The sequence below is a fragment of the Nelusetta ayraudi genome, unplaced genomic scaffold, assembly GCF_046127955.1.
Source record: "Nelusetta ayraudi isolate G7.1 ecotype Tasmania unplaced genomic scaffold, CSIRO-AGI_Nayr_v1 ptg000097l, whole genome shotgun sequence".
Lineage (NCBI taxonomy): Eukaryota > Metazoa > Chordata > Actinopteri > Tetraodontiformes > Monacanthidae > Nelusetta > Nelusetta ayraudi.
The window spans coordinates 137,552-164,393 of NW_027466147.1; the positions used below are offsets into that span (position 1 = coordinate 137,552).

General features: G+C 46.1%; 1 protein-coding gene across 1 annotated transcript; it reads left to right on the forward strand.

Annotated features, from left to right (window-relative positions):
* Nucleotides 1-670: 670 nt before the first annotated feature.
* On the forward strand, nucleotides 671-25,118 carry glrbb (glycine receptor, beta b). The gene is made up of 10 exons (XM_076048189.1): nucleotides 671-1,077; nucleotides 5,722-5,863; nucleotides 9,331-9,437; nucleotides 10,693-10,760; nucleotides 14,114-14,340; nucleotides 14,682-14,764; nucleotides 15,504-15,644; nucleotides 17,999-18,151; nucleotides 20,817-21,109; nucleotides 23,974-25,118. The coding sequence occupies exons 2-10, from the start codon at nucleotides 5,742-5,744 to the stop codon at nucleotides 24,262-24,264; spliced, it is 1,485 nt and encodes a 494-aa protein (XP_075904304.1). The 5' UTR covers nucleotides 671-1,077; nucleotides 5,722-5,741; the 3' UTR covers nucleotides 24,265-25,118.
* The last annotated feature ends 1,724 nt before the right edge of the window (nucleotides 25,119-26,842 follow it).

Below are 26,842 nucleotides of genomic sequence, written 5' to 3' on the forward strand. Positions count from 1 at the left end.
CATTGCAGGGCCACATAGAGACAAACAAAGACAAACGACCATTCACACTCACACACACCTACGGACAATTTAGACTTTCCAATTCACCTCACATGCATGTTTTTGGACCAGAAGCCAGAGAACCTGGACAGAACTCACGCATACACAGTATATATATATATATATATATATATATATATATATATATATATATATATATATATATATATATATATTGATTCATTTATACAAATTAAACGTGCTGAAATGTGGCCGGAATGGCAGCTTGATGACTTAAAGGTCAATATTTAGTGTTCAAATGTAAATTAGACGCCTATAAATGCAAGTGAACTGCCCCCTCACACACACACACACACACACACACACACACACACACACACACACACACACACACACACACACACACACACATAATGAATCAAGCATTTAGTCCAAATGCCATCCACACATTTTCTGCCTTTATGGTCCGGATCACTCGTCCTTCCCTGTCGGTGTTCATCCGCCGATAAGTGCCGCGCGGCCGCGATAAATAGCGGGAAAGCTGAGCTCCCATCACGTGAAGCGTGGATCCGCCGTCACGTCACGTCGCGGCGGCGGCGGCGGCGGCTGGCAGCTCGAGGCTGGCAGGCGCGGGGGCGGGGAGCGGGGAGCGGCTGTCCTTGGTGCTGACGCTGATGCTGCGCTCCTCCGACTGCGTGCAGCCGCTACTGCGCATGTTGCATGTCAGGTACACGCGAGCCTCCATCTTGGGCATCCCGAGCCGAGGCGAAAAGGGCAGTTAGCAGCAGCAGCAGCCGCCGCCGCGCGCAGAATAAAAAAAAAAAAACAAAAGAAAAGAAAACACAAGAAGAAGGACGGCAGCGGGGATTCGAGAAACTCCTCTGGCAATTTGCCGAGATGTAACTTTTTTATTTTCCTCCCCCCGCCACTCACGAACTCGTTGAACGCGTCTGCTTCGAGAGCGGAGGATAGAATGGAACAGGGAGACGGCGACGGCTCCGGGAGGCTCCGTTGACGACCGCTTGCACCGTCGGCTAACGCAGCTTTTCTTCGGTGGGAACTGACAGGCGCCAAACGGTGAGTGGAGACGGTAGCATTGTGTGCGTGTGTGAGTGAGTGTTTTTTACTGATGTGTACATATAATTTGAATGCGCTCCTGTGTGCGAGGAGAATCACGCATAATATGTGCTGGCATCCTCTTCCTGCATCCCCCTCCCCTCTTTACTCGTCATGGTGGTCGCTGCTGCTGATGCTGTTGCTGTTGCTGATGCTGTGTTGTCGTCTCTCCAGTCCCTGATTCCCAACCCCCCCCCTCTGCATGTTGTTGCTCAGTCTCACATTTGCTTCCTCCTCTCACCCCCACTCCTTCTTGTTGCACAGTCTCGCAACCCCCCTCCCAAATATACTGGCAGATGTGCAGCTACAGGTTGTGTGCCCGGTCTTTCCTTTTTTTGTTGTTGTTGTTGGTGTTTGTCCTGCGTGTCTTGTTTACCAGCGATTTAAGGCCTTTTATCCTCAAATCAGATGAATGTAAAAAGAGAATCCAGCTACATCGCTAAGTGTTTTTTTTTCTTCTTCTTTTTTAAATGCATTTGCTTAATACAGAACAGATACTGAACAATGGACAATCTGAGTTTTGTTTCCTTTCACATAATATAAAAAGTACAGTCAGGAGTTGTTTACTGAAACATTGCACCGCTATAACAGGGATTATAACCCGCTAAGTGGGATATTTATAGACGAGATGATAAAAAATGCATACAGTGAGGGGGTGATGAAGGCAGGGCAGGATTGCTCACTGACCTTGGACCCGTGGGGAGGTGGGAGGGGGCTGGGAGACCATGTGACTCCCGCTTGAGTCACCGCCAGCCGCCGTGTGACCAAGGCCCAGCGATTTTTTCTTTTCTCTTTTTTCCCCCCAATACCACAGGCAGTAAAACACACGAGCAAGGGCAACGTTCTCCGGCCGTGGCACCGCGTTGACTCGGCAAGTGCCAAGGTCAGTTTATGGACTCGCTCTCTGGCTGGTGTGGACACTTTCCCCTGGCGCTCTCTGCGAATTTGTTTAATATCTAAAGTACGGCGTAGTCGGGATGAGGCGCTGCCTAATGAGCTACAAGATCGATGTGATTGAGCGAGGCGTCCGGGCTCGGCCTCGCCACCGGCGCTCATTAGCAGGCAGAGCGGGAAAACAGCTTTGACGAAGGTCCAGTTTTTGGTTGTAGCGTTTTTGGGCGGACAACAAGAGGTTCACTTAATTCTACTGTACTTTGAAACAACAACAAATAGGTGTGTAAAGTGTTTTAATGTGCCATTGTTTAAAGATTTGTTTTTAAAATTGCCTTCAAAGCATTTCCCCTCTGGTGTTTCTTAAATCACAGAGACTCATTTTGTCAACTTCACTTCATCCAACTGGAACTTGTTTTAAAGGTCTCACAGTCCCACAGTCATTTCCAGGTCTTCAGGATTCATTTACAATTCCAAGGAGGTGGTTCTTCATCATTCATGAGAGATCTCTAGAAAACAGCACATTTAGCCTTGTGTTTACGGCCTCCTGGTAAAAAAACAAACAAAAAAAACAAACAGTTTTAGCTAAAACTGTTTGTTTGTTAGAGATTCCAGAATGGACTGAAAAACAAGCTCATTTCTCAGAGAGGAGCCTGGCTAAGGAGTGTTGTCACTGACCTGGAGGAGCTGACAGCGCCCTTTATGACATCAAAAAGTACCAAAGTCTAGAGCATTTTTTTTTAACATATCTTATTTCTGTTGGGACAGGATTGAATAACAGAAAAAATATTCATCAAGACAATTTCAGACGACCTGTCAAGTGAAAATTTTGAGTTTATAGTCTCATCCTGCATGAGATTTCATTACATACTTTTCAGATAAGACAAACAAATTGATAATTCACCACTCGTGCAGGGTGCAGCGTCTCTATCTAGTTCAAAAAAGAAAAGAAAAAAAAACCCTGCAGAAATATTTCAGAAACATTTATCCCAGGCAACATGTGGCAAAGCAAGGAGACTTTCTCACTCTTGCATTACAACTTTTTAAAAGCCCCTCTGCGGCCTGCACACTAGTTCTGGACCCGTCCTTGCGCTCTTTCATCCCCCGTGACAGGGGCGGACGCTCGCAGACGGCAGATTCCATGCGAGGACGTGCTAGAAGATGGAACACATGTGAGGAATCGCCGCTCACACGGCAGATCTCTCTCCCAGAAATGCACTCCGGTGCCAAGTCAAACATTCCCCCGTCCCGCTCCCCGCCTGACATGTGCGGGTCGGCACCGACGTATGTCGGACATGTGCTCGTCCAGGATGGGAACGCCAAGGATGGGAACACCAAACAAACACCGGCTTTTTTCTTCTTCTTCTACTACTACTACCTCTACTCCTTCTTTTCCCCCCTCCAGACTGACAAAAACAATGTTGACTTAGCTTTGGGCCAGACAACGGGGCCGCACCGACGCACGAGAAAAAAACAAAAAAATGATAAAAAGGAGTGAAACGGTGGGAGTTATTTCCAGTGGAGGAGACGATGATCAATGTGCGGGTGAGAGGCGGGGTGGGAGTTACTGGGCCAAGGCAGTGAGAAAGAGTGTGTCTGTCTAGACAATAAAGTGCTTCAGTTAATATACAGTCTTGGCTGGCAGGGTGAGGGAGCTGGTGTGTGTGTGTGTGTGTGTGTGTGTGAGAGTGCGAGGGGACTTTTGCCTCCGTCGTTAGTCTCAATGTCCCCATGCAATGAAAGAGCGCAGGTCCCCACAATGGGGGATGAATCACACAGGTACCGGGGCCACCGCCTGATGAATGGCCCCTATTAAGGCATGCAAACGAACAACACGAGCACTTGAACATGCAGCGGGGGTTTTTTGCGCGCCCCTGGACGCGCTCACGCCAGCCGGCGAGAGATCACCGTTCAGCCCTCAGAGCGAGTTCGAGTCCAGGGCCGAACCTTCTGCTCTGTGGAGGGTCGTCGTCGAAGCTCGGAGTGGCTCATCGCTGCTGTCAACCATGTCCAACCAACCACGTGGGGAATATCGTAGTATTTATTTGTCATTTCCTGTGGGGTATAAGTTCAATATGAGGAGCAGAGGTTCGAGGTCATCGTCAGCAGTACCGGTTTCTTACTGCAGAGGGCCTCTCAAGGAATGGGAGATTGTTTGACCGCACGTATTGCTGTCTGCTGATCGGTGCCGAGTGACAGTATTCAGTCGATGCTTGGACATGTTTGCTTCAGAACTAATGATTATTTTCCTACCACCATGTCTGACCATTAACTCAACATTTCTTTTTATAATAATATATAGCCAATCTGAGGTTCTGCATTTTTGAATATGAGCCAAACCATCTGAAAGGGGGATACGTTGTGAACTAGACCTCCCTGTTTGGACTGAATTGGAATCTTTTGACGAATAAATCATTGGGAAGGTTTCAATTTAACTTGCTTTCAGTCCTGCATCAATTCATTTTTTTATTTATTTTTTTCTCATTCAGGCCATCCGACCTTGGTTCTTTTATTTGCATTCATTCATTCCACCTGCAGCTGTACCTTTTAGCCTTCAGATGTTCTGTTCGCTAAAAAGGGACAACAAAAAAAAGCTGGGCACCATGGTGTATGACGCTGTTCAGCAGAGCGTCCAGATGATCTTATAAACTTCGCCGTCTTGCTTTGAAACGTCCAATTTCCCCCGGATGTCAATGGAGCGTTTGGCCTCCTGGCCGCACCAGGTGAACCCGAGGCTCACTTGGTTGCTGCTGCTGCTGCTGCTACTGTTGTTGCCGTCGTTGTCATGACGCCGGCCCACAATGCAAGTCGTGAGGGAAGCCCTGTGATGGCGTTTAGTTTGGCCGGCTCTGCCATGATGCACTGCGAACACGAATGGACTCAGGGGGAAATACGCTAATGGATTCGGAACAAATCTGTCTGTTTCGCAATGGATCAAAACGGTCCAGATGTGGAAACGCTGTTGAACACTTAATCATCTTCAGAATACCTAGACGTTGGAACAGTATTTTAAAACGATCCTTCTCAGGTTTTTGACCGCTCAGGGAGCTTTCAAAATCATTTTATTACCTGACATATATTTTTCCAAGGAAAAGTCCCACTGCGTGAAAAAATACACCAAAAAGCCAAAGAATAGATTTAATTACACACAAACCTTAAATAACATGACATCACCGTTATTCAACTGCTCATGCATCAAATTGGACTTTGTTTATTCTAATCCTTTCGCTCCTCTCATCAGCTGGTGACTTCATTTTTTAAAAAAACAACTTTTTAAACCCCACAGCAACAAAGTGCATTGGAAACATCATCTGCATGCACAATGCTGCCATTAGTGATTTTCCCATCCATGTCTAGTAGATTGCATTTAACTGAAGGACCATCATTATTCAAGTATGTTGCGCCACTGACTGGCTTTCTGCTTCAACTCGCGCAACTTGATTAGACCGTTTAGATTGACTCATTTCACCTTACAGTAACGGAGCTGTCACGAGTGGGATGTTAGCGATGTTAGCAAGGCGCTATCAAGCCGAGAGGCGGTCAGGGTGGAAAACACAAATGACTTTTGTAGCTTTTTGTTCTCATACGCGCAAACAAAATGTTGCAATTTTTCAGGTGTGACGAGACAACGGTTCAGTTTTAGGGTTGTTGTATTTGAACACACGGCCTCCCGCTCGTAGTTTCAGCAGTTTGTCTCGTTTTCGTCCCCTGCAGGCCCCGACTATCGCTGCAGAATGGGCATGAAGAAAGTCGCCGTCCTCCTCCTGTTGCTCTCGCTGTGCTTCGAGGGAGCATCGGCCAAGGAGAAAGGAACCAAAAAGGGGAAGAAAAAAGGGAAGCAGGTTTACTGTCCCTCGTAAGTATGGAAGATCAAACACAGCGACACCTAGACTTGACAGCTGACAGCTGCACTTTAAGAGCAGTAATTTTGACAGGATGAAATTTCATGGTGGCCGTTTGCCAAAAGCAACATCCAGCCAGTGAACGCATAAGACTTAAACCTCAAGCTTAAAATTTACAAGTGCAACTCGGCTGATTTTATTGAGCTGAAAGTCTGCGACCCCATCTTGACTTACAACACGCAGTTACTGTTGACTAGTTCAGTGGTTAATCCAATGACTAAAAAGAAAGAGAGGAAGTCCAGGTTGAAGCACTTCGTCTAATCTTCATTTCTTTTGTGGAAATTAAAAAAAAAAACTGTCCCAAACATACCACATTTGTTCTAAATGTGGTATGTCCAGAGCAGAAGTCATCGACTTTTGATTGCAGCTATGATAGGATTGCTTTTAATTTAAAGACATTGTTTTCTACCTGTTAAGTTCAGCTGTGCATGATTAATTATATGAAAAAAAGCTGTATAGGCTCCAGGACAAAGCATAATTAGCCCTGTATTTAAAACAATACTCGATATTTTAACTGTACTGCCTGTTAGGTTCAATACACAATTGCAAACAATGGGATTTCGGTATGTTTCAGCCAACATAAAGCATATAACAGGTTGACCCGAGCGTCTCCCTTTGGGCAAACCAAGTAGAATATAGCAGGCATAGAAAAATAAAACCCTTAAAAAATATTTTCCAACTGCAGTCCTAAAACTCACTAATCCCTTTCCCCGTTTTGTTGCCACTCACCACTCGGTGCTTTCGTGACGTCTGTGTCAGGGCGCATGCAGGTTACGTAAGAAATGCATTTACCTAACATGTCAACATTAGATCCCTCAGCCCATTTTCTAATATCAACGAGCGAAATACTACATCCATATAATCTGATTTATTTTCAGTCTGTCAAAAACAAATATTAAATCATTTGTTCAAAAAAAAGTATAAAATGTTTTTTTATTTTTATGAGATAGTCGTAAACCTTAAATCTGCATTACATTTGTGTGGTTTTTATGTTTGTTTAATTTGATCTTATAGTGGACATCCCTGGTGTTTACAGCCTGCCACGTAAATGTTGCATACATTTTCCACATACTTTTGATGCTGCTGCGTGTTACGATTTTCAATGATCAGACAACGTCACCAATTTCCTGGAAATTATGTTTCAGATCTTCCTGCAAAAAAGAAAGAAACAAAAGAAGCTTTGCGTGTTGTCACATACTGGTGGGAAATAGCATCGCCCTTAGTGACATCACAAAGGGTTGATTTACCTTGAGTGTTTTAGCCCATGCGTGCGCACACACACACACACACGCACAGTGAAGGAAGGACTTTTCTGACTTCTGACTTCTGGGCTTCCAAGACAAGACCAGAGACGCTGATTATTGTCTGTCACGGAGTGGAAAGTTCAAACCATCCACTTCCTTAAATGGTAGAAAGCAGCCGGGAGACAAAGCCAGCCGGAGGTGAGGAGGGGTGGGGCTGTGGGGGGGTCTGATGTAGCCTCTGTGTTGGCGAGTGTAAGCTGTGCGGCATATTCCGTGTTTTTAGTGCGTCTGATGCCTTTGCGGCTCAAGAGAACCCAAGTGGTTCCACTTTAGCTGCTCACCGCTCGAGGTTGTCAGACGGGTCCCGTTAAAAGAAGCCCGGAGGGGGTGTGTGTGTGGTGGGGAGAGGGGTTTAGCGGATGGGGGAATTATGCGTTTCACTTTGATCAGAGCAACCGCAGAATGTACACACACGGCGCGGCATTCCTGCCGAGCACTTTAACTCATCCCCGCCGCTTGATAAGGTTTACATAATGATATGTAAAGTGCTTCGAGAGGGAGGGGGGGGCAAAAATTCCCTGGCAGGAAAATTCATTGCCACCCACAAGGAGGCTTTCTCCCTCTTTCTCCTTGCTCTCGTGCCAGATTCCATACTCCCCTTTCGCTCCCTTTGTCCATTGTTTCTCTCTCTCTCGCTCTCTTTTATCATGTCAACCTCAGGAAATGACTGGCGTTTGGCCAAACTTCTTAAGAAGTTAGAGTGGTGATTTTTGTCTGACACACACATATGTATATACTGTATATATATATATATATATATATATTTATATATATATATATATACATATGTTGAACCCTCTTTAAAGTCAGCTTGTATGGAAGGGAAAAAAAAAAATACTGGTCATTCATTCAGTTTAACCTTTTATTTATTTATTTTATGCAATTGAAAAGTGCTTTCCCACCACAGGAACTTTACCAGGGACCTTTTGAGGAATTAGGTGCATTTCTACTGCAGCAACCAGCCTCTAAGTTTAGTCCCGTGGCAGTTTCTCATGGCCAAAAGTCCCTGCTGGCTTCGAGGTTGTGCTCCTGAATGGACCCAGGAATCTGCGGCACCAAAGGGTTCTCATTGGTCGGGTGATTGCAGTGTTTATTTGATTGGCCCACTTCATCCCAGAGGTTCATTGGTAGCAGAATTCCTGAGGTTTTTTCACGTCTGTCATTTGAGTGGGGACGCAACAGTTGGACACACAATGTGATTACAAACCTTGCTTTGCTTTTACGTTAAGCCTCTTGCGTAATTTAATACCATTTGATGATGCAGATGATAAAAAGATACAACCTTAATTTAATTGTAGGAAATACAGTACTGGGATAAAAAAAAGTTTATGGACACTGAATGCATTTGAGACAAGCTGTGTTGCACGAAGAACCAAGCTTGAGTCTCTAAAGCATTACAAGAGTGCAAGAGGAGTTTTCTTCTTTTGTCGTTAACAATAAACTACGTTTTCCATTTGTTTATGTACTTCTGATGCAGCTAAACATCTTGAAACACACACAAAGATTATCTGGCAAATAATTAGAAAGTATTTAAAACCCCTTTGAGAACCCTTTTCCAAAAAAAACAACATTGTTTCATAAAATTAAAAAATAAATCAACTAGGAATAAGCGGCTGTGTCACTCTGGGTGTCATCAACAGAGCATAAAACGGCAGCAGCTGGATTATTTTCCGTTATAATCGTGTCATTGTAGTGTTGGCTGAAGGTTGACTGGTGTTGATCAAAAAGTCCATCCAGTCCGAGACCGAGACCCGAGACCGAGTAAAAATGCCTCAAAGTCCAAGACGAGACCCTTAAAAAGTGGTCTCCAGACCGCTTTTGAGACCAAGACCGATCTCCAGCACTACAACACTAGCTGCTTGCTCAAGGCTCATCCCACTGCAGTCTGGTGAGAAATTTGATGCAACGCAAGTTGATTTGCAAGATTGTGATTATGAAGGCTTTGAGTAATTGTCAAGTTCCTTAAACTAATTAGAACATCAACCGAGCCCTGCCCGTTCAAACAGGCAGTGTAAGCGTAAACAGTCGAGGTGCCCGGGACAGAAGTGGCCCTACTCATCTGCCAGGAATTTGACCTCCTTGTACAGCTGTGCCAACTCTGTCCTTCCTGTTTGCAGGCAGCTGTCGTCTGAGGATCTGGCCCGCGTCCCTGCCAATTCCACCAGCAACATCTTGAACAGGTTACTGATCACCTACGATCCCCGAATAAGACCCAACTTCAAAGGTTAGCGCCGACTCCTCCCCATCGGTCTCTGTCCGTCTTTAATTTACAGTTTCGCCGCGGCGCTGTCATGCTAGCCGAAGGAATGAGCGCATTCCACAAACACGAGGCGGGAGAGCCGTGCCGGGAAAACCCGCTTTTCAGGAGCGAGCCGCTGCCAAGCAGCTGGGCTGACACATGAATTGATGAAATTAATTTCCTGCTTTCGATTCACAGTGACATATGTCAAAAACATGCTCCGTTACACCTTGATGTCCATATGGGGAAACAAAAAAACATCCTGGTGATGCCAGAACAGAGAGTAGACCAGAACTAAACTGGTTGCTCTGCCATCACATGTCTCTGTTTTGGCGTTTAGCAATGACTATATGAAAATAAAAAATAAAAAAAAGCACAGACGCAAATATCGACCCCTCAGCGTGACGGATGGACGTCTCTGTGGTCTTCAGGTAGATCCTCGGTTTCCATCATGACTTTGCTGGCAGTGGGAACTGTTTCTGGGATTCGCCGAGTGTTTGATGTGCAAAGCCTGCAACTAGTCAACGGCCAAACATCTGCTCCTGATTTCAGGGTGGGCTGAAAGCTCCCCGTCCATTAACATCCATGTCATAAACTCCCAAATTACATACTAAAGCGGGCCTTGCGCATGAATTGGCCAAGGCCTATAAAACGCAGATCTGCTTTTATGGACTATAGAGGGAATTTTCAAGCCTGCAACCTGGAGTTGTTTTCTGTTTTTTTTGTGTGCATGTGAAGTGGTTTAATTGCACTAATGCTTGAAAGATAATGAGCTGCCCACAGATTTTGCATGTTGTTATTATTGTTATTTGTGTGTCTGTGTGTGCGCGATTGCTCCACGGAATACGAGCTTCTGTGCCTGCCTCCAAAAGAAAATAACAAAAGTGTAAGTTGTGCATCGCTTCAGGTTCTGTGTGTGTGTGTGTGTGTGTGTGTGTGTGTGTGTATGTCTGTGTGTGTGTGTGTGTGCATGCAGCGTTGGCCTCGCAGCAAGTGCAAGCAACCGTGATGAAATCCATTTGCGATCATTCCGATCAAAAGCACAATCTGATACTCAGCAGAGTATCAGTCAGCAGAATTTAAGGCTGAAATAGTTTCATCTTGCATGACACTCAGTGTATCGGCCTGTAAAAATCACAATGGGGCCTCAGTTCTGTTGCCAAGCGGCTGTAAAACTGAATAGATTCAATAACACAGCCTCACATTCTCTCTCTCTTTCTCTCTCTCTCCCCGAATGCAGGAATTCCTGTGGAGGACAGAGTGAACATTTTCATCAACAGTTTTGGCTCCATCCAAGAGACGACCATGGTGAGCGTTCACTTCAATCCCCCGCTTTAGCTCCACCCTTCCTAAGAAGACAGCAGAAATCGATAGCTGCGTCAATCAGGAGCAGTGAGGCGGAGCCAGAGGTTTTTTTTTTCAGGGCGCCGCATCAGCGTTTATTCCCTGCTTTCTGGACGGTTTAAGGCCATTTAGCGGCAAATCGCGACGGAGACTTTGCATTTTTCACGCCTCATTTCTTCGAGGGCTTAATTGCTGATGAGACGGGCGCCATTCGGGTGTCTGGGCGGAGGGGTATTAAAGTCAGAATAATGGACCAATCCTCGAGGTTTCCTGACAGTGTTGTTTTAGGAGGGAGGAGATGACAAACATGAAGCTAAGAGATCCATTGTGTGATTTTCAGGGCTGCTGAGTTTTGTGAGTTAATCCCGGATTAATCTAAAGAGGTGATAAAACGAGGTGTTAAGCGGTGGAGACCCAACGTCATTGAGCACCAGTCATTCAGCCAATTTTGATAGTGATCACCCAAAGGAAAATTATATATATATATAAAAAAAATCTGTCATCCCTCTGTCATGTCATTTTACGACGTGAATATCCTGGCGCTGTCACACCGGCCTATCACAGCGCAGCGTCTGGACAGTGTCCGTGTCCACGTCGATAACTGTTTTCCTACTTAATCTCAGGAGGTGATGCAGTGTTACTTTCATAACAAAGCGCCGGATCCTATATCATGGAACCAGAGCTGCGTGAAAATCTTTGCCTGCCTGAGGGGAAAAAAATATGTCTTTGTTTTTTTTTTTTTTTGGCTGAGGATCAGTAAAGATGGTTCACCTTTAAAAATGTCCCTGTGGAGAGTTGGACAGCGTGGCCAATTACAGGGCAGAGTCTCCTGGTTTGCTTGAATAGTGTAGGGAAGAAAAACAGAGAACAAGAGGGAAAAATGACTGAGAAAGAGTGAGAATGAGAGACAGACTTTACTATGGCCGCAGGGCAGAACAGAATTGAGAAATATCTGGTTGGTTTTCTTTAAAAAAAAGAAATCCCAGAGTACGACAGAGAGGGATAAGAAACTCCTGGATGGCAGCTCCTGTCTTCGCTCTTCTTCCCCCCGAAGGCCCCGCGAAAGCGAGGAGGTTTCCGTCTGAATCCAGGAGGCGACGGAAGAGACAGCCGGCCGCGTCCCGGCCTCGCTTAATCTCTCGGCGGGATGTTTTTATCTCCAGAAAGCCTCTCTCATCATTTACACCTTCCGCGGCTGCGACGCGCCGGCGCACATCAGGGAGGGAAGGTGACTAATTTGATGTCATGGCGCGAATGTGTCGCCTTTGCTTTGTTTATTTATTTATTTTGTGAGCGATGGCCAGCTGGAGGAGGAAGATGTGTCTCCTCACCTTGTTCTCTGGAGGAGGCCGGCCGTTGCCGTTGGCGCCGCAGCTTGGAAAAAACAAGATTAGGTTGTTTTACAGATATGACCACTCCTGCATTCCAAAGTGAGACTTGAAGAAACGTGTTCAGTTAAAAGCAGGCGTGTCCATCTGGGGGGAGCTGATAGCATATGTTCAGAATGAGCAGGCAAATGTCTGTCCCAGTCCAAATTTAGACCAATGGCATTTGGTATTGACAGTTAGCCAACCAGCAGCACCTTGAGGCTTCCTATTGGTCAGATCACCATCCCATCGCTACCTGTGCTGTGGAGAGAAAAATAAAAGAGACGCTAGGCCGTTTGAAATGCAGTTCCTTTGGACCTCTGCCCTCGGATCATTTTGATACAAAGGAAGCGCAATAATGGAAGCAAATAGGTGCTTAACATACAATGGTATCAAAGCTGGCTTAGGTGTTGAGCTTACAAGCAATGAATAGTTGCACTTTTCTGATAGTCCGACCGGCCCTCAAAGCCTGAAATTGAGGCTCAGATGGGGTGACAGCATTGTGTTAAAAATAGAAGGAAGGGTCAGGAGGTTGTGCGGGAGATAAAGCCCCTTAAGGCATAGACGCTGCAACAGTGGAGTTAAGCAAAGGGTGAAACCCACATCAGCGCTACCAGAGCTTAAACATCATGATTTGTAAAGTTGGAATTACCAGTGCGACAGGTTCTAGTTTTCATTTTTTTTTTTTCTTTTATTGAAAAAAAGTTTTAGGTGTGTTAGCATCGTCTGCCGTTGTTATTTTTCTGGTTTTTCAAATTTAAAAGTGTTTTTTTTGAATGGGAAAACATCTGGGCACACGTCAATCAACTTTGTGAACCAAGTCCTCCCATGAGGAGCCTGAAGCCAACCCCTGCATGACAGCTGGAGTTCTTCTGTCAACATCCATCTTGCCAAACTGCAACACACTGCAATTTCACTCAGTCTCAGCATTCCAAAACAACTTGACTTTAATTTTAATCTCACCGAAAACCAGGAGGGAACGGCTGTGGACGGCTTTCAAAAGCCTCAACACCGGAAGCACCTGCGAGCCTCGCTGCCGGCGCTGAGACTAGCGTGGATTCGGCAATAGTGAGCTAGTTTGAGCACAGCTACATCGCAGGTGGTCGTCGAATCATCTTCACTGGATCGAACAGATACACAACGCAAGTCGAAAGGAAGACAACAAAGATGAGACAGAAAGTGAAAGTTGATTCTCACCTCAGCACCACACGGGATCCTTCAAACGCTTTATTTGACGTGTCATCCGTCATCACGCTTGGCATTTTAACGCTTCTTGCCCATCACCTGGTCCCAAACAGCTTTAACACAAAACAAAAGAGGGACTTTCCCACCAGCGACCATGAAGGAATGTTCACTAATAAGCCCCATAATGAGCACTGGCTGTATCAGATGTTGTTGTATTGATAACATTTGGCCGTTATCGCCGCAGCTGAGGAGAGTCACTCATCACTCCTGAGTGGCCCGTTGACATCCGCGTGCAATTGCAACTGGAAAACCAACTTTAGACACGTGCGGGTTTGCTTCGTTTTTTTGGTTTGGTTTTGTTTTTCTCGGAGAGAAACTTGTGCAACAGGGGGCGCTTATCGACATTGTGACTGTGCATATCGATGGAGGACATCTGAGTTGAAAGCGTATCTTTGACTACTGCTGTGCTGATGCCTCAGCAAGATCATTATTTAATGGTAATTCATGCATCATTTGCCCCTCACTAAAGGAAAAATGAGACAGGAGGTGAATGAAAAAGAAGGTGTGACCTGCTAATTGGCTTAGAGTGCACCATTGGAAGTCCTCTCAACGAATAATTTGGCATAATCCTTCACAGTTATTGCTGCTGATTAAAAATTTCTAATACTTAAAACTACAAAACATTTGGGCTGGACCTTGCTTCTGCCACTCTGGTCGCACTTTACTCAGATATCACGAGCTCACCCGCGGACGTGTCCCTTCCAGGATTACAGAGTCAACATCTTCCTGAGGCAGCGCTGGAACGACCCGCGGCTGAAGCTGCCGCAGGACTTCAAGTCCGACTCCCTCACCGTCGACCCCAAGATGTTCAAGTGTCTGTGGAAGCCCGACCTGTTCTTTGCCAACGAGAAGAGCGCCAACTTCCATGACGTGACCCAAGAGAACATCCTCCTCTTCATTTTCCGGAACGGGGACGTCCTCATCAGCATGAGGTAATGATTTTCTTTGCAATCGTCGTCTTTGCCTCAGTGGATTTTGGAAATGGTGAGCACTTCTGGAGAGCGTCCAACAGTAACACTTGAGCCTCCTGCCAAGTTCCTCATCAACGTTTTGAATGTTTTATTATTGTATTTAGTCAAAAGTCTAATTGAATGTCCCAGAGTTGTTGTTGTTAGGGAATGTTTTTCGAAGGTTACAAAAAAAAAAATGTGACATCATTTTGAGGAGGCTCAGAGGAGCCGTTTCTGCGCCTCAGTAAATCAAAACCTTGTCGCACAATCGAACAACATCTTAGTGTGATTCTCGATGTAACACTGTGTGTGTTCGCTTGCAGGTTGTCCGTCACGCTGTCTTGCCCGCTGGACCTGACGCTCTTCCCCATGGACACGCAGAGGTGTAAGATGCAACTGGAGAGCTGTGAGTGTTACAAGTAATACGTGCGTTGGGATTTCTGTTTAAAAATGTTAGAAAATCGGAGTCACTGGAAGTCCTTTTCTCCAGCAGCTTCCCTGACTTTCTCTCAAGCAGATGGCGAAGCCGTTTGCTGTTTTGCAACGCTAATATTTACTTGAAGTGTAAATAAAACACTTCCTCTCAAGGGGCGAGACGCGCTACAAGTCACAAGTTGAAGTGTATTTTTCCTCAATTCGCCTGCGTTTATCTTTATCTATTTTATTGTGGTTCATTACGGGAAAAGGCAGCCCACTCCAATAACAAATTCTAGAAAGATTAATATGACAGCGTAGTCCTTGCACAGACTAACAGGAGAAACTTTCGTGTAACTTCACTCCAAAACTGTTCTCTCTCTCTTTGTTATTGGATTTTTTTTTTTTTTTATTGCAAAATGATCAACACCACATTAAAGAAAAAGCAATACGATCTGATTTTGCCGATGCCTGCGTGCGTCGGCAATAATTGAGCTCTTTGCTCGTATTTGGAAGTTTGGAGAACTCGGGTCAGTGGAATAAATCATAATATTTTTGGGCTAATTAAGCCAGAGTGTTGTCAGTGCATCTACTGCGCAAGCAGCATGTATCTGATTTCAAATAAGTTTCTGTTGCTGTTGGTGGTACCGCTGCAAATCCCTGACGGACGCACTAATGCAGCTATAAAATGGTTTCTCACTGCTGTGCACCTCCGTCCTCCTCGTCTCCAGTCGGCTACACCACGGACGACCTGCAGTTCATGTGGCAGACGGGAGATCCGGTGCAAATGGACGCCATCGCTCTGCCGCAGTTTGACATCAGACAGGAGGACATCGACTACGGGAACTGCACCAAATTCTACGCAGGCACAGGTGGGTCTCTTCTCAAAGAGTCGGGATTTGGCAGTCAGTTGTCAGGCCTGCGGTTTGAATCTAGTTTTCAACTCATGAACGCAACTTCTTTTTCTTGTCATTGCGTCAAAGGGAAATGTTTGAGCCCCATTGAGAATTATTATCACCTTAAAGTCCTAAATGTTTCACAGGGTCTTTCATCTTCAGGTCTGCTCTCATCCTTTTATCAATTATTCTCCCGAATATCAGAACACATTCTGAGTTTTCTAACGGAATTCCTGATTTGGAGCCCGGGACTTACCCGCGAAGAGCTAACTCATGCCCTGACTGAATGATTCATCGTTTTGTTGTGATCCAGATCTAAAATGTACCACTTAGGAAGCAGCTAATTGGATCGTTCAGGCTCCGGGGCCACACAGGCCTTGTGCCTGTTTTAATAAATAAACGGAGCTAAACGGGGCCCTTTAGGTGATGCAGTCAAATGAAAGATGCAATCTAAGCAGATTGGCGCTGCGGCGAAGCACGTTCAGAATTTAATTCTTGTCTGGCCGAAGGAAATATTGAAGGGACGGACCGAAGGATGATCATATTTCAATCAGCTTTGCTTTTATTGTTTCAAGGAAATGAAATTTCAACAGCTAACAATATTAGTGGGGTACATTATTTGCGCTTGAGAGGACTTGCTGTCTGTATCAGCTGTGATCAATCAATAAATATTTAAGACTTTGTATAATTTTCTAATCAGGCTCAAACAGCAACTTGGTCATTGACTGATAATTACATGTGAGGGCGCCTACAGGTGTAACTGACGCTGCACCGGTCGAGGTTCTAAATGGTGCAGGTGTGCCTGCATTCTCTGCCACAGCTGAGGAGGAAGGATAAAAGCTTCTTTTCACAGCTTTTATAAGACACTGCCGCAGAAACAGCTGCCACTGAGATACAATCTGATGGCTCTGTTTCTTGAAGTGTGGCAGTTTTCATGTCATGCTTTCTTTCACAGAGCCATCAGGCTCAAAAGCGCAGTCTTTACTACCTCTGATTTGAATGGATCGGTGACTTTAACTGTGTCCAGTCAAACCTGACTTGTACAGCACTGCATCATAGCAGAGTGCATGTCAGGTCTAGGAAAGCCAACCATTCCCATCGTGAGTGAGCAGTCTGGCATCTGTGGCCTGTTGTTTCAGTTTCATCGCAAAACACCTCAGGAACTGAAACACCAAAATTCTGACTCTAAATAGAAAACCACACCTGGTGGGAGCTGCTGTGAGAAACTCAACATGTCACCCTGACCCTTTCCCAGGATTGTGCAAGGGCAGCGTACTCTGTTCGGTAAAATGGAAGAAACCCTATAAAATAAATAAAAACTCCCCCTGGTTCGTTGCCATGCTCGCATTCAGACTAAGAACGATATTTCCCGGTAAAATGGAAAATCTTCATCAGCCAGCCGAGACGCTGCGACCTCGGTGCTCCCGCGCACACGGGAGGCGCGCCGCTGGGCCGTGAGTCAGCCTTTTGACGGGTCGCCATGGCAACCTGGTCCCACACAAAGATCGCCTGTGTGCGCACGAGTGCTTGGAGCCTGCGCTGCGCCACAGTCGGCCATTATGTGGCGTATAAAGCTCGCTCAGAGATCCCCAGCCTAGTTAAACATTACACGGGTCCATCCAATCTATTGTCCCACGGCGCCCACAGGCGCAGCCCCCAGGGAGCCTGGGAGTGTCCGTGGGAGGCAGATTGCTCAAATTGATGCTGGGATGGATGGAGACAGTGATGGAATCATTCATTGGATAAGAGTGAGACTCCCGCGATCTTAAAGGTTGTCCCCGTCTTCAGCTCTTTATTTTACAGTGGAGCAACCATGCACGAGTAATTGTCCAAGAATCTCTAAATCAGCATACTTAGCCCTCTGTTTACAGCGCTGAGGTTTATTTTTGTTTGTTTTCCTTTGGGGGAGGGTTCTGCTCCCTGCTAACGCTAATACCTCACGCATTTTTGGAAAGTCACATGAGGCAAGGCAGTACAAGAGGGTGGAGTCAGCGCCTGGCTGGGGGTGGCATCACTGGTGTCATAGCACTTTGTGTCATCACAAACAACAAATTTCATACAATTTCTAAAAAGCGAAAGAAGTAAATGTTGTGTTGTTGTTGATTAAAGTAATCTGTGTCGGGCATATTGAGAATGAGGAAAATTAGGAGAATCATCCCTCTTTTGCTGAATCTAACAACAAGCCTTCAGTGTTTTCAGTCAACAAACGCATCTCACCAGGCATCTTCAGAAAGTCGATCCAATCCAAATTGTCAATAATGAAAAGTTCTTCCTGCTCTGCAGACTTTGTCGCACGTGACTGACTGACTGTCGTCTCGTTCCTGGTGCAGGCTACTACACATGTGTGGAGGTCATCTTCACCCTGAGGCGACAGGTCGGCTTCTACATGATGGGTGTTTACGCCCCGACGCTGCTCATCGTCGTCCTCTCCTGGCTGTCCTTCTGGATCAACCCCGACGCCAGCGCCGCCAGGGTCCCTCTGGGTGAGGATCATTTCATCAATGCCGCCTGCCGACCTCCCGACGATTCGCTGCAAACGAGCTCTGTGACTGAGCAGAGGGGTGGTATTAGTTTGTTAGGCGTAAATATCCTGTGGATCAAACGCAAACCTTATCTCTATTTTAGGGATGATTGACATTACGGCCCCAATCATCTTCATCTCGATGCCATCAATCACTTTGACACCGTGAAGGACTTTTCTCTTTTGAGCATTGCGACCGTGTCCGATGTTGTTCGACCTGTGATAAATCTTCACGTATAGCTTTAATTGACAGATGGGACCTCGTGGCCCGGTGCTAGCGAGCTAACAGAGGACATACAAGCGCAAAAAAAGAGGCAAACAGTTTTAAAGCAGCCAAATGCAAAAAATCGGACTCACCAGACGTTACTAAAAACTCATTTTGCAACGTGCCTCATGACATCTAGAGTCAAAATGTGACATCACAGCGCCCCCTGTGTGTTTTGTTCTCATGCTCCATGGATCATATTAATGCAGGCTCATCCCCTCTTCCCCCCAGCCTTGATAACCCCTCCCACTTTTGACGTGTCGTCAATAAATGAGAAAACAGTGGCAGAGGACGCCGCTCAATGCTAACGATAATGGCTGTGATTAGTAGGTAAACAACGCAGAGCAGATCAATTATCAAGAGGGATAGCAGCTTGCTGGCAATAGTCTGCATTTACAAAGTGGTTTGTGTTGGCTGAGAAGGGGGGTAGCGTGAGGTAAAAGGACAGCATGTGGCCCCTGCGCTGGTTTGTTTTGGTCTACATGCAAAGCACAACCACGTAGGTAGGTTGCTTTTCATTTTAGCTGTGTAAATTTCTGGATTAGGTGAAAAGTATCAATCATCTCCTGACTATCACTGTCTGAATATGAAATTTCTTTTTGTTCATTTTGGCCACTTTCATTTTTGGCTTGGGCTTGATTTGTCTTAGCAGGCTTCCCGCTTTCTGATAAATCCTCGGCTTGATCGCTGAGGTTTGGGAGGATTTTTAGGCACTCCAAAATCCTGGGAACAATCAGCCGACCAATGAGCCGCACCTGATTCCTCATTAGCCGAACGGAAAAAAAGGCTTACGTGAACAAATCAGAGGAGCACTAAACATCTCCGCCCTCAATAAGGTTTGGCTGTATTCAATGGCAATGTATTCGACTGAGAGACGCGGGTGGCGGTGGGAGGGGGTGCACTCACGCTGCCGTCCTGGCAGTGAATAATTGATTCCACGCTTCCCTTTAATTAAGTCACAGAGTGGAAGCAAACAAGCGGCTTAAATTGTCCCACCTGCTCAGGAGCGGTGGCAGTTTGATAGAACAAGAGCACTGAGTTGCTTTAATTGTTCATCACGTATTTCCTCTCACAAGTTGTTCGGCCCCTCTTAAGAAATGCTCCTCTAATTGGACAAAACTCAATAAATTTGCCATGTGTCAACAAGGATGTCCAAAAATTGAGTCTTTAAGGACTAAATACTCCTGACATAGCCATTGAAAATCTTTTTTTTTTTCAATGTCTCTAAATAATTAGTGACATTATGATTATTAGCTGTGCTGTTGCTCACCTTCATCCACTGTCACACGGCCCGCCTTTGTGTGTAGGTTTGCACAGAGACGACAGGCGACTGTTGCCTCCTTCCCTCCATCCTACCTCCAGTTGTTTGTCACCACTTTCATCCCATCATCACTCCACCTCCTCCTCCACCTGCTGCCGCCGGAAGCCCCCCCTGACTCCTCTCTAAATGGGATCACCGCAGGTCAGTCGGCACCCAGGTGGGCCAGAACTCTCGCTTAATGCGCTCCGTCGCGTGTCATTTGTGTGTCCATTTCGCTGCGTGTCAACACCCCGAGCGTTATTTTCACACGTCGGATGTGAAACGATGTCCGAAAGAGGAAGGCGAGAAACGCAAAGATGTGTTGCACGTTTTCTTTTTATGTTGTTTCTGCAAGACTCAAAGGCCAAGTTCATGTCGGACATCACGCTACCAGACAAAAGCAGGCAATTCTAGTCCCTCCACCTTACAAGCTTACCTCCTTTACTAAGTTCTTCATGGGGGTTAATTCCGCAGAGGAAACTGACGTTTTGATTAGAGAGAAATGCGTGAACCCTGCATGAAACCCCCCTTGATGAGCAGCCGTAATGAGAGCTGGAGGCGAGCCCGTCGGCCATCACGATGTATTTATTATCTCTGCAACAAATCACAACGATAACAAAAGGTGGAAGTGATGCACTTCATTGCGGTGGGTAATACCCCCCGGAAGAGTTGATGTAATTCTCCCTGCAGAGGCCTAAAAGTGCTGCTGCCGTGCAGGGAGTGCGGATGGAGGTAGGGGGGGGTTTGCTCTAATATGTAACCCTGACAGCTATCAGACATAATAACAATATAGTAAAAAAGATCATCAGAGGCTGTGTGAACTCTCGCTGAATTTCTTCATCCAGGAGGCAAAAGACGTTTCCTGTTCCCAGGGAACCTCTTCAGGACAAGACAAGCGCTTGATAATTGCTGGCTAATTTGCAATTCTGAAGAAATGCGTTGTTTTCAGGGGTTGTTTTCCCTCCCTCGGCAACGGCTGAGCTCGGCGGCTCCCTCGCGTAGAAGCGCAATTTCCATCTTTTCCGCTTGACCGACGTTGCCCGTCCCGTCTCCCGCTCGCAGGAATCCTGTCGGTGCTCTCCCTCTCCTCCGAGTGCACCTCGCTGGCCTCCGAGCTGCCCAAGGTCTCCTACGTCAAGGCCATCGACATCTGGCTCATTGCTTGCCTGCTGTTCGGCTTCGCCTCGCTGGTGGAGTACGCCGTGGTCCAGGTGATGCTCAACAGTCCCAAGCGCATCGAGGCCGAGAAGGCCAGGATGGCGGCCAAGGAGAAGGCGGCGGGGAAGAGCCCGGTGGCCCGCAACAACACGGTCAACGGCACCGGAGGGACGCCGCTGCACGTCAGCACCCTGCATGTCAGTGCCTACGGTTTGATGACTTGATATTTCTTGTGTGTCCTTTCGCCACGCTTACCGCTTCACACATGTCAAAACCAGAGGTAAGACACCTGCTGCATTAGAACTGGCACCCGCTGAGACTAAAAGTTATGCAGGGTTCTTTCTTGGCATTCTAGCTGTGGGTGATAGGTCCCAAAATCCCATAACACTTACTTTAGTAAATTTTCTTGCTCAGTCTAAAAAGAAAAAGAAAATCAAAACCAGGCAAAATATTACAAATAATAAGAGGGACTTGTTTTCTCTGTAAATATTTGATTGCTTCCTGCACCCTAGCGGCACTCTTGGAAGGTTTTGTGATGACTAATGCCAGTGTCACACTACACAATTTCAGCCTGACTGTGGCCAGACAGTTATGTTGCAGACAAAAGTTCACTGTAGTTGTGGCATACACTAAACTGTGTACTTCAAATACGACCGCTGCTCTGCCTTCTCGACTTTGAAACCACATTAGTCCTACAGTCACTCTCCCGACCAAGACAAGAAGGTGAGAATTCCCAGCACTGTGATCGTCCAATCTAACATTTGTTACCGACCGATAAAGATAGCGTAGTGGGACTCAGGTATAAGCAGTGGCAAAGACATCAGTGGAGGTTGGCCTCAGTAAAACAGTGGCCACAGGTCCAGAGCAGTGAAAAATCTCATCTTTCATAAATATATATATACACAGTTGTAAGCCTTCTTTGGGAAAACACAGAAAATCCACAACGTCATTTTTATTTAATAAGGCAAATGCACTGTGCACATATCTTACCATGCCAACAAGGATGCGGAGCAAAATGAGTTTTCTATTTTGGCCGCATAGTAGAACCAACCGACAAAGCGTTCTTTTTGCTTTATTATGCACATGAATCAGTGTGTTTGCATGCGTTGGTGTGTGTCATTTGTGTGGCTGCAATAATGGTAACGCAAATGGATATATGTCCTGTGTGGCAGAGAAACCTAAGGAGCAGATTCAGGACTTTTACAGGGAACAATTTTACATTTACAATACAAAGGTGGAGACTTGTGTGGGTGGAATGAGTTCACGGAGTTCAGAGAGGGATCCAACTGTGCAGACAGAAAGAGGGCGCCAGAGAGGAGGGAGTGGAAAGGAGCAGAGTGAACTGTCACTGAGCTGATGACAGCCAGGTGAGCTAGACTGATGAGGCAGAGCAGGTGTGCATCGTTATAGGCAGCAGAGCAGGTGTGCATCACGGCATGAGCGTGGAGGTGGGAGGGGCAAGGAAACACTTAAAGCTCAGACCAAGGACGAGTACGCAAACAAACAGAAGTGTCTCCCGAGCTTGTTGTGACAATGCCCCACGTCCAACGGGAATCTAATCATCACGCAGGACAATCAAGTCTAGTAATTAAAAACTTGGCTGCGCCGGGGCCGACTGTGCGCACACACAGACGTTTGGCTCTAATTGGAATTAATTTACTTTCCACATCCGTATTCTCTGCGACCACATTCGGTTTGAGAGGATTATGCGATTCCGCTGAGGTTTAACGGGGGTTTCTTGTCAAATCCGAATCAAAATAATGAAGCTTTAATGAGCTTAATGACTTCAGTGAGTAAGCATCTCTGCTCTGATTAGATCCTGCCCACCACGCAGGCCTGAGGGGAAACTGATAACGCTTTTACTAGTTGGCGCCAGCCCCCGGTTGTCTGATGTGATGGAACGTAAAGATATAGGATGGCGAGACCCCTGATGAATAAATGACCATCACAGGCAGCGGCAATGGAGTGAAGTTTAATTTTAGCTCCGGGGAGCTTTTCCATTGTTCTCCTCTAATAACAGAAGCTCTATTGTATCGCCTCCAAAACTGCAGGATCCAAACTGCTTCTTTGTCGGCCTTTTAAAAAATGTGGACTATTTGAGATGGAGTCCAACCACTTTAAACAGCCTTGTTGCTGCTGTGGATGTGGCGGTTGTCTGAAACATCGGTGCTACTGTTCAATGCACGCAAGGCTTTATTATGTTTGAAAGTAGCCAGGGCAGGTCGGGTTGCCTTTGGCTGCTGTGTTTCACTGGATGGTTCCATGGGGGGGGGGGGGTTATTTCTTTTTCTTTAATGAAAACCTTTCAAAACCACTTCTGCCTGTTTGACAGCGTGATTTAAAGGCAGACTGCTTGCAAAAGGACAAAGAGACTCTCATGCGGATTCCATGCGACATGTGCAGTCATCAGTCCATCAAAAACGCACCGCAGCATTGCCGTTTGGAAAAGCCAGATGTGAGAAGCTGTGAGTCGTATCAGGTCACACTGGATAAGGGCTTTTTAATGGAGGAACATTTAATGGAGGGAGCAGACAGATTTATAAACAGGGAGACATAAATTCTAATGGTAGGATGGATGGATGGATGGATGAATGGATGGAGGGATGGATGGATGGATGGATATAAAATCTACATGACCAATGTTTTCTGACACTGTTCAGTGTCTCTGTCCCTTCAGCTCACTCCAATTTTTAGTAAGTGTGTGGTCAAATTTGAAAAATGACCCTTTGTGACATCACTGAGTGCCAATACTTGCACCAAGTTGGTGACAAAGCCTCAAGCCAGATGTTGATTCCCATTTGGCTAATATATCTCCGTTCAATCAACTAGAAGCTATAACAAAGCATTCTCATTTTATTTGTTGGAAGCTAAAGCTGAGCAGCAAACACTGGGCTAAAAATGTTGAAAGGGTTTTTTGGTAAATAATCAAATTCCAACCACATTGATGCAGCTGCCACTGGCTTACCTTGGATTATTTGTGTCATATTTCTTGTAAAAAAAAAAAATCCACAATTTAAAGAATTGGAATTCTTGTTTCTTTTATCCCCGCCCTTGCCACCAGGTGGCGGAGACCCGCTGTAAGAAGGTGTGCACCTCCAAGTCGGACCTGCGGACCCACGACTTCAGCATCGTGGGCTCGCTCCCACGGGACTTTGAGCTGTCGAACTTTGACTGCTACGGGAAGCCGATTGAAACCATCGCTGGCAAGTCCCAGTCCAAGAACAACAAGAGGCCGCCACCGCCCAAACCCGTCATCCCCTCTGCCGCTAAGAGAGTCGACCTGTACGCCAGGGCCCTCTTCCCTTTCTCCTTCCTCTTCTTCAATGTGATTTATTGGTCCATATACTTGTGATTGTGTGGAGATGAGCGCGTAGAGCCCCTCCCCCGCCCCCATCCACCCCTCGTTTCACTCCCTTCAGCTCCTTACTGATCCGATTACACTGAAAGTTGAATTCTAGAAGGATGGAAGGGACGTTTCAGCTGAGCAGGATTACTACTGAAAAAAAAAGAATCACTTTATCATAATTAAAACTTTATATCGTCACTTGAAAAAAATCTATTGTGTATTAAAAAAAAAAAGGATAATAGCTCAGTATTTATATGCAGAAAATGATTATTAGAGCATCTTGTACGGAAATACTTTATTTATTGATGATGGCTAATGCAGGACCGCAGAGATGGTGAGTGAAAAAAAAATCCAGAAATGGCAAAGGGACCCGGAATGAGATTCAAAGATCTATGACAAGAAGGTTTCTTGGTCGAACTTCTTCCACTGCCCTCGCCGAGTGTGAGCTTCCTGCCAACTTTGATAAGTTCAAGCATTTTATTTCAAGGTTTCAAATCAGAGTGTATCATTGTAATTACCTTGCATGTCGAAATGTGCACGTATACGAGGATAAAAAAAAAAAAAGAAATCTAAAGACATATATATATGTATACATAAATACTATTTATTGAGATTTTTATTATTCCAATGATTTGCTGTTGAGAAGAAAAGCGAAAATGTAGAACGAAAAAAAAAATCTTCCTATCCAGCAGGTCATTGACACTGCCACTCCTTTATCAAATGTAATGTTTGACATCTCCTGCCTGTGTACATGGGCCAGCGGTGAGCCGCGGCCGTGTGTTTGTGAAATTTACAATCAAAGTTTAGAGAGAAAAAAAGAATAAAAGCGATAATAAACGACCAAATAACTTTTCACCATTTGCTGTGGTCCCGGATTGAAATGTGTTGAAGTCCTACTGACCTCCCAGTGTGCCTTTGGAGCACCTTGGTTGGATCTTTTAGCAGAAAGGCCAGCTGATGGACCCATTCAGCAGTTAAACGATGTCCTGGCGATGTGTGTGTGTGTGTGTGTGTGTGTGTGTGTGTGTGTGTGTGCGTGCGTGCCTGATGCAGGGAGTGTCTGCAGTTTAAATGTCTATTACTCAGAATTTTATTCATCATTTTTCTCTGGCACTGAAGTGTCTTGAGCCTGCCTGGAACTCACAAGAAACAGAAAAGTCCCTCTTTTGTTTTCAGAAGGTGTGCACTAAAAACCCACTGTTCTGGCACTGGGCCCATTTTGATGTCACAAAGAGCTACATAGGCTGTTTTCTGGACACTGACAGAGATTTTTTTTCTCCCAAACTGATCACGTGATGGGGCAGCTCCACTGGAGTCCAGAATGAGAAAAAAACAAATATCCTGAAAGTGGTTTGTGCCTCGTTGACGACCTTTAACTGAATTACAGTGGAACCGCTGTGAAAAGTCTCTCTACATCCTCCAGCTCTCTTTTGCGAACACGCGGAGCTCACAGCACGCGGCAACATATCTGCTTCTCCCCACCGAGGCTTGACCAGCTCTAATCCGCGGAGACGGCCATTTATTATTTATACAACTCCCCCCCCCCCCGCACCCCCCTGCCCCAAACAATCACTGCAACAGCCCACGTATGGAATCCATCATCGGCTTAATGAAGCCAGATAGTAGCCGAGCTCGGGTCACGACAACAGGGTCGTACTGATGAAGCTGCGGGGGAAGGAAACTGTCGTTGCTGATTTTGGGTTTGCACACAATCCCGAACGCCCCAGGCGTTCTCCGCCTCTCTGTCTCTGCTGCTGCTGTTGCTGCTGCCATGGTTACAGACGTGGGAAAGAAATGCTGTCTGTCACCGGGAACACCTACCTGAGATGCAGCATGGGACCGGGCTTCGGCGGCAGAACAGATGCAGTGTGAGTCATGCCAAATGAGCGCACGTTATAGTTTTTTATTTATTTTTTAGGTAAAAAAAAAATGATGAACAGAATGTGAAAGACTCATCCGGAGAGATCATGCATTTGCACTGCCCTCCCATGGCCGAGTCTGACCAACAGCTCCCAGGTAGCAGGGATCAGAGACAGCATGTGTCACTGGTTGGCCCCCTGCGTTTGCCTGTGTGTGTGTGTGTGTGTGTGTGTGTGTGTGTGTGTGTGTGTGTGTGTGTGTGTGTGTGTGTGTGTGTGTGTGTGTGTGTGTGTGACCACTCCAGCACCCTGCCAGTCGCTCCTCACGGTAACCTATATCACACAGGGTGCTCTCTAATCCAACACGACCTGCCACCAGGCTGCCACCAGCAGAGCCGCTGCCTCAGTCAGGCGATGATTAGCGGAGGAGAGGCGGGCGGGGGAGGAGTTCTCAGCACACAGTCGCAACAGTCACGCGTGTCTTGAGCACTCCACTGACTTATTTCCACTGAGGAAAGTGTGAACTGAAACACACAGTTCTGGAAATCGGAAGTCAAACCATCCTCTGAGGCCAAACATGTGGGAGGTGCAACATTGCATCAGTTTTAGCAGGGGGCTGTAAACAGAGGGCTCAATATGCTGATTTGTGGTGAGATATTTGGATAATTAGTCTCATGAAGCCAGTTCACTGTCGTCCAGCATGAATATAGGACCATCAAAGCAAA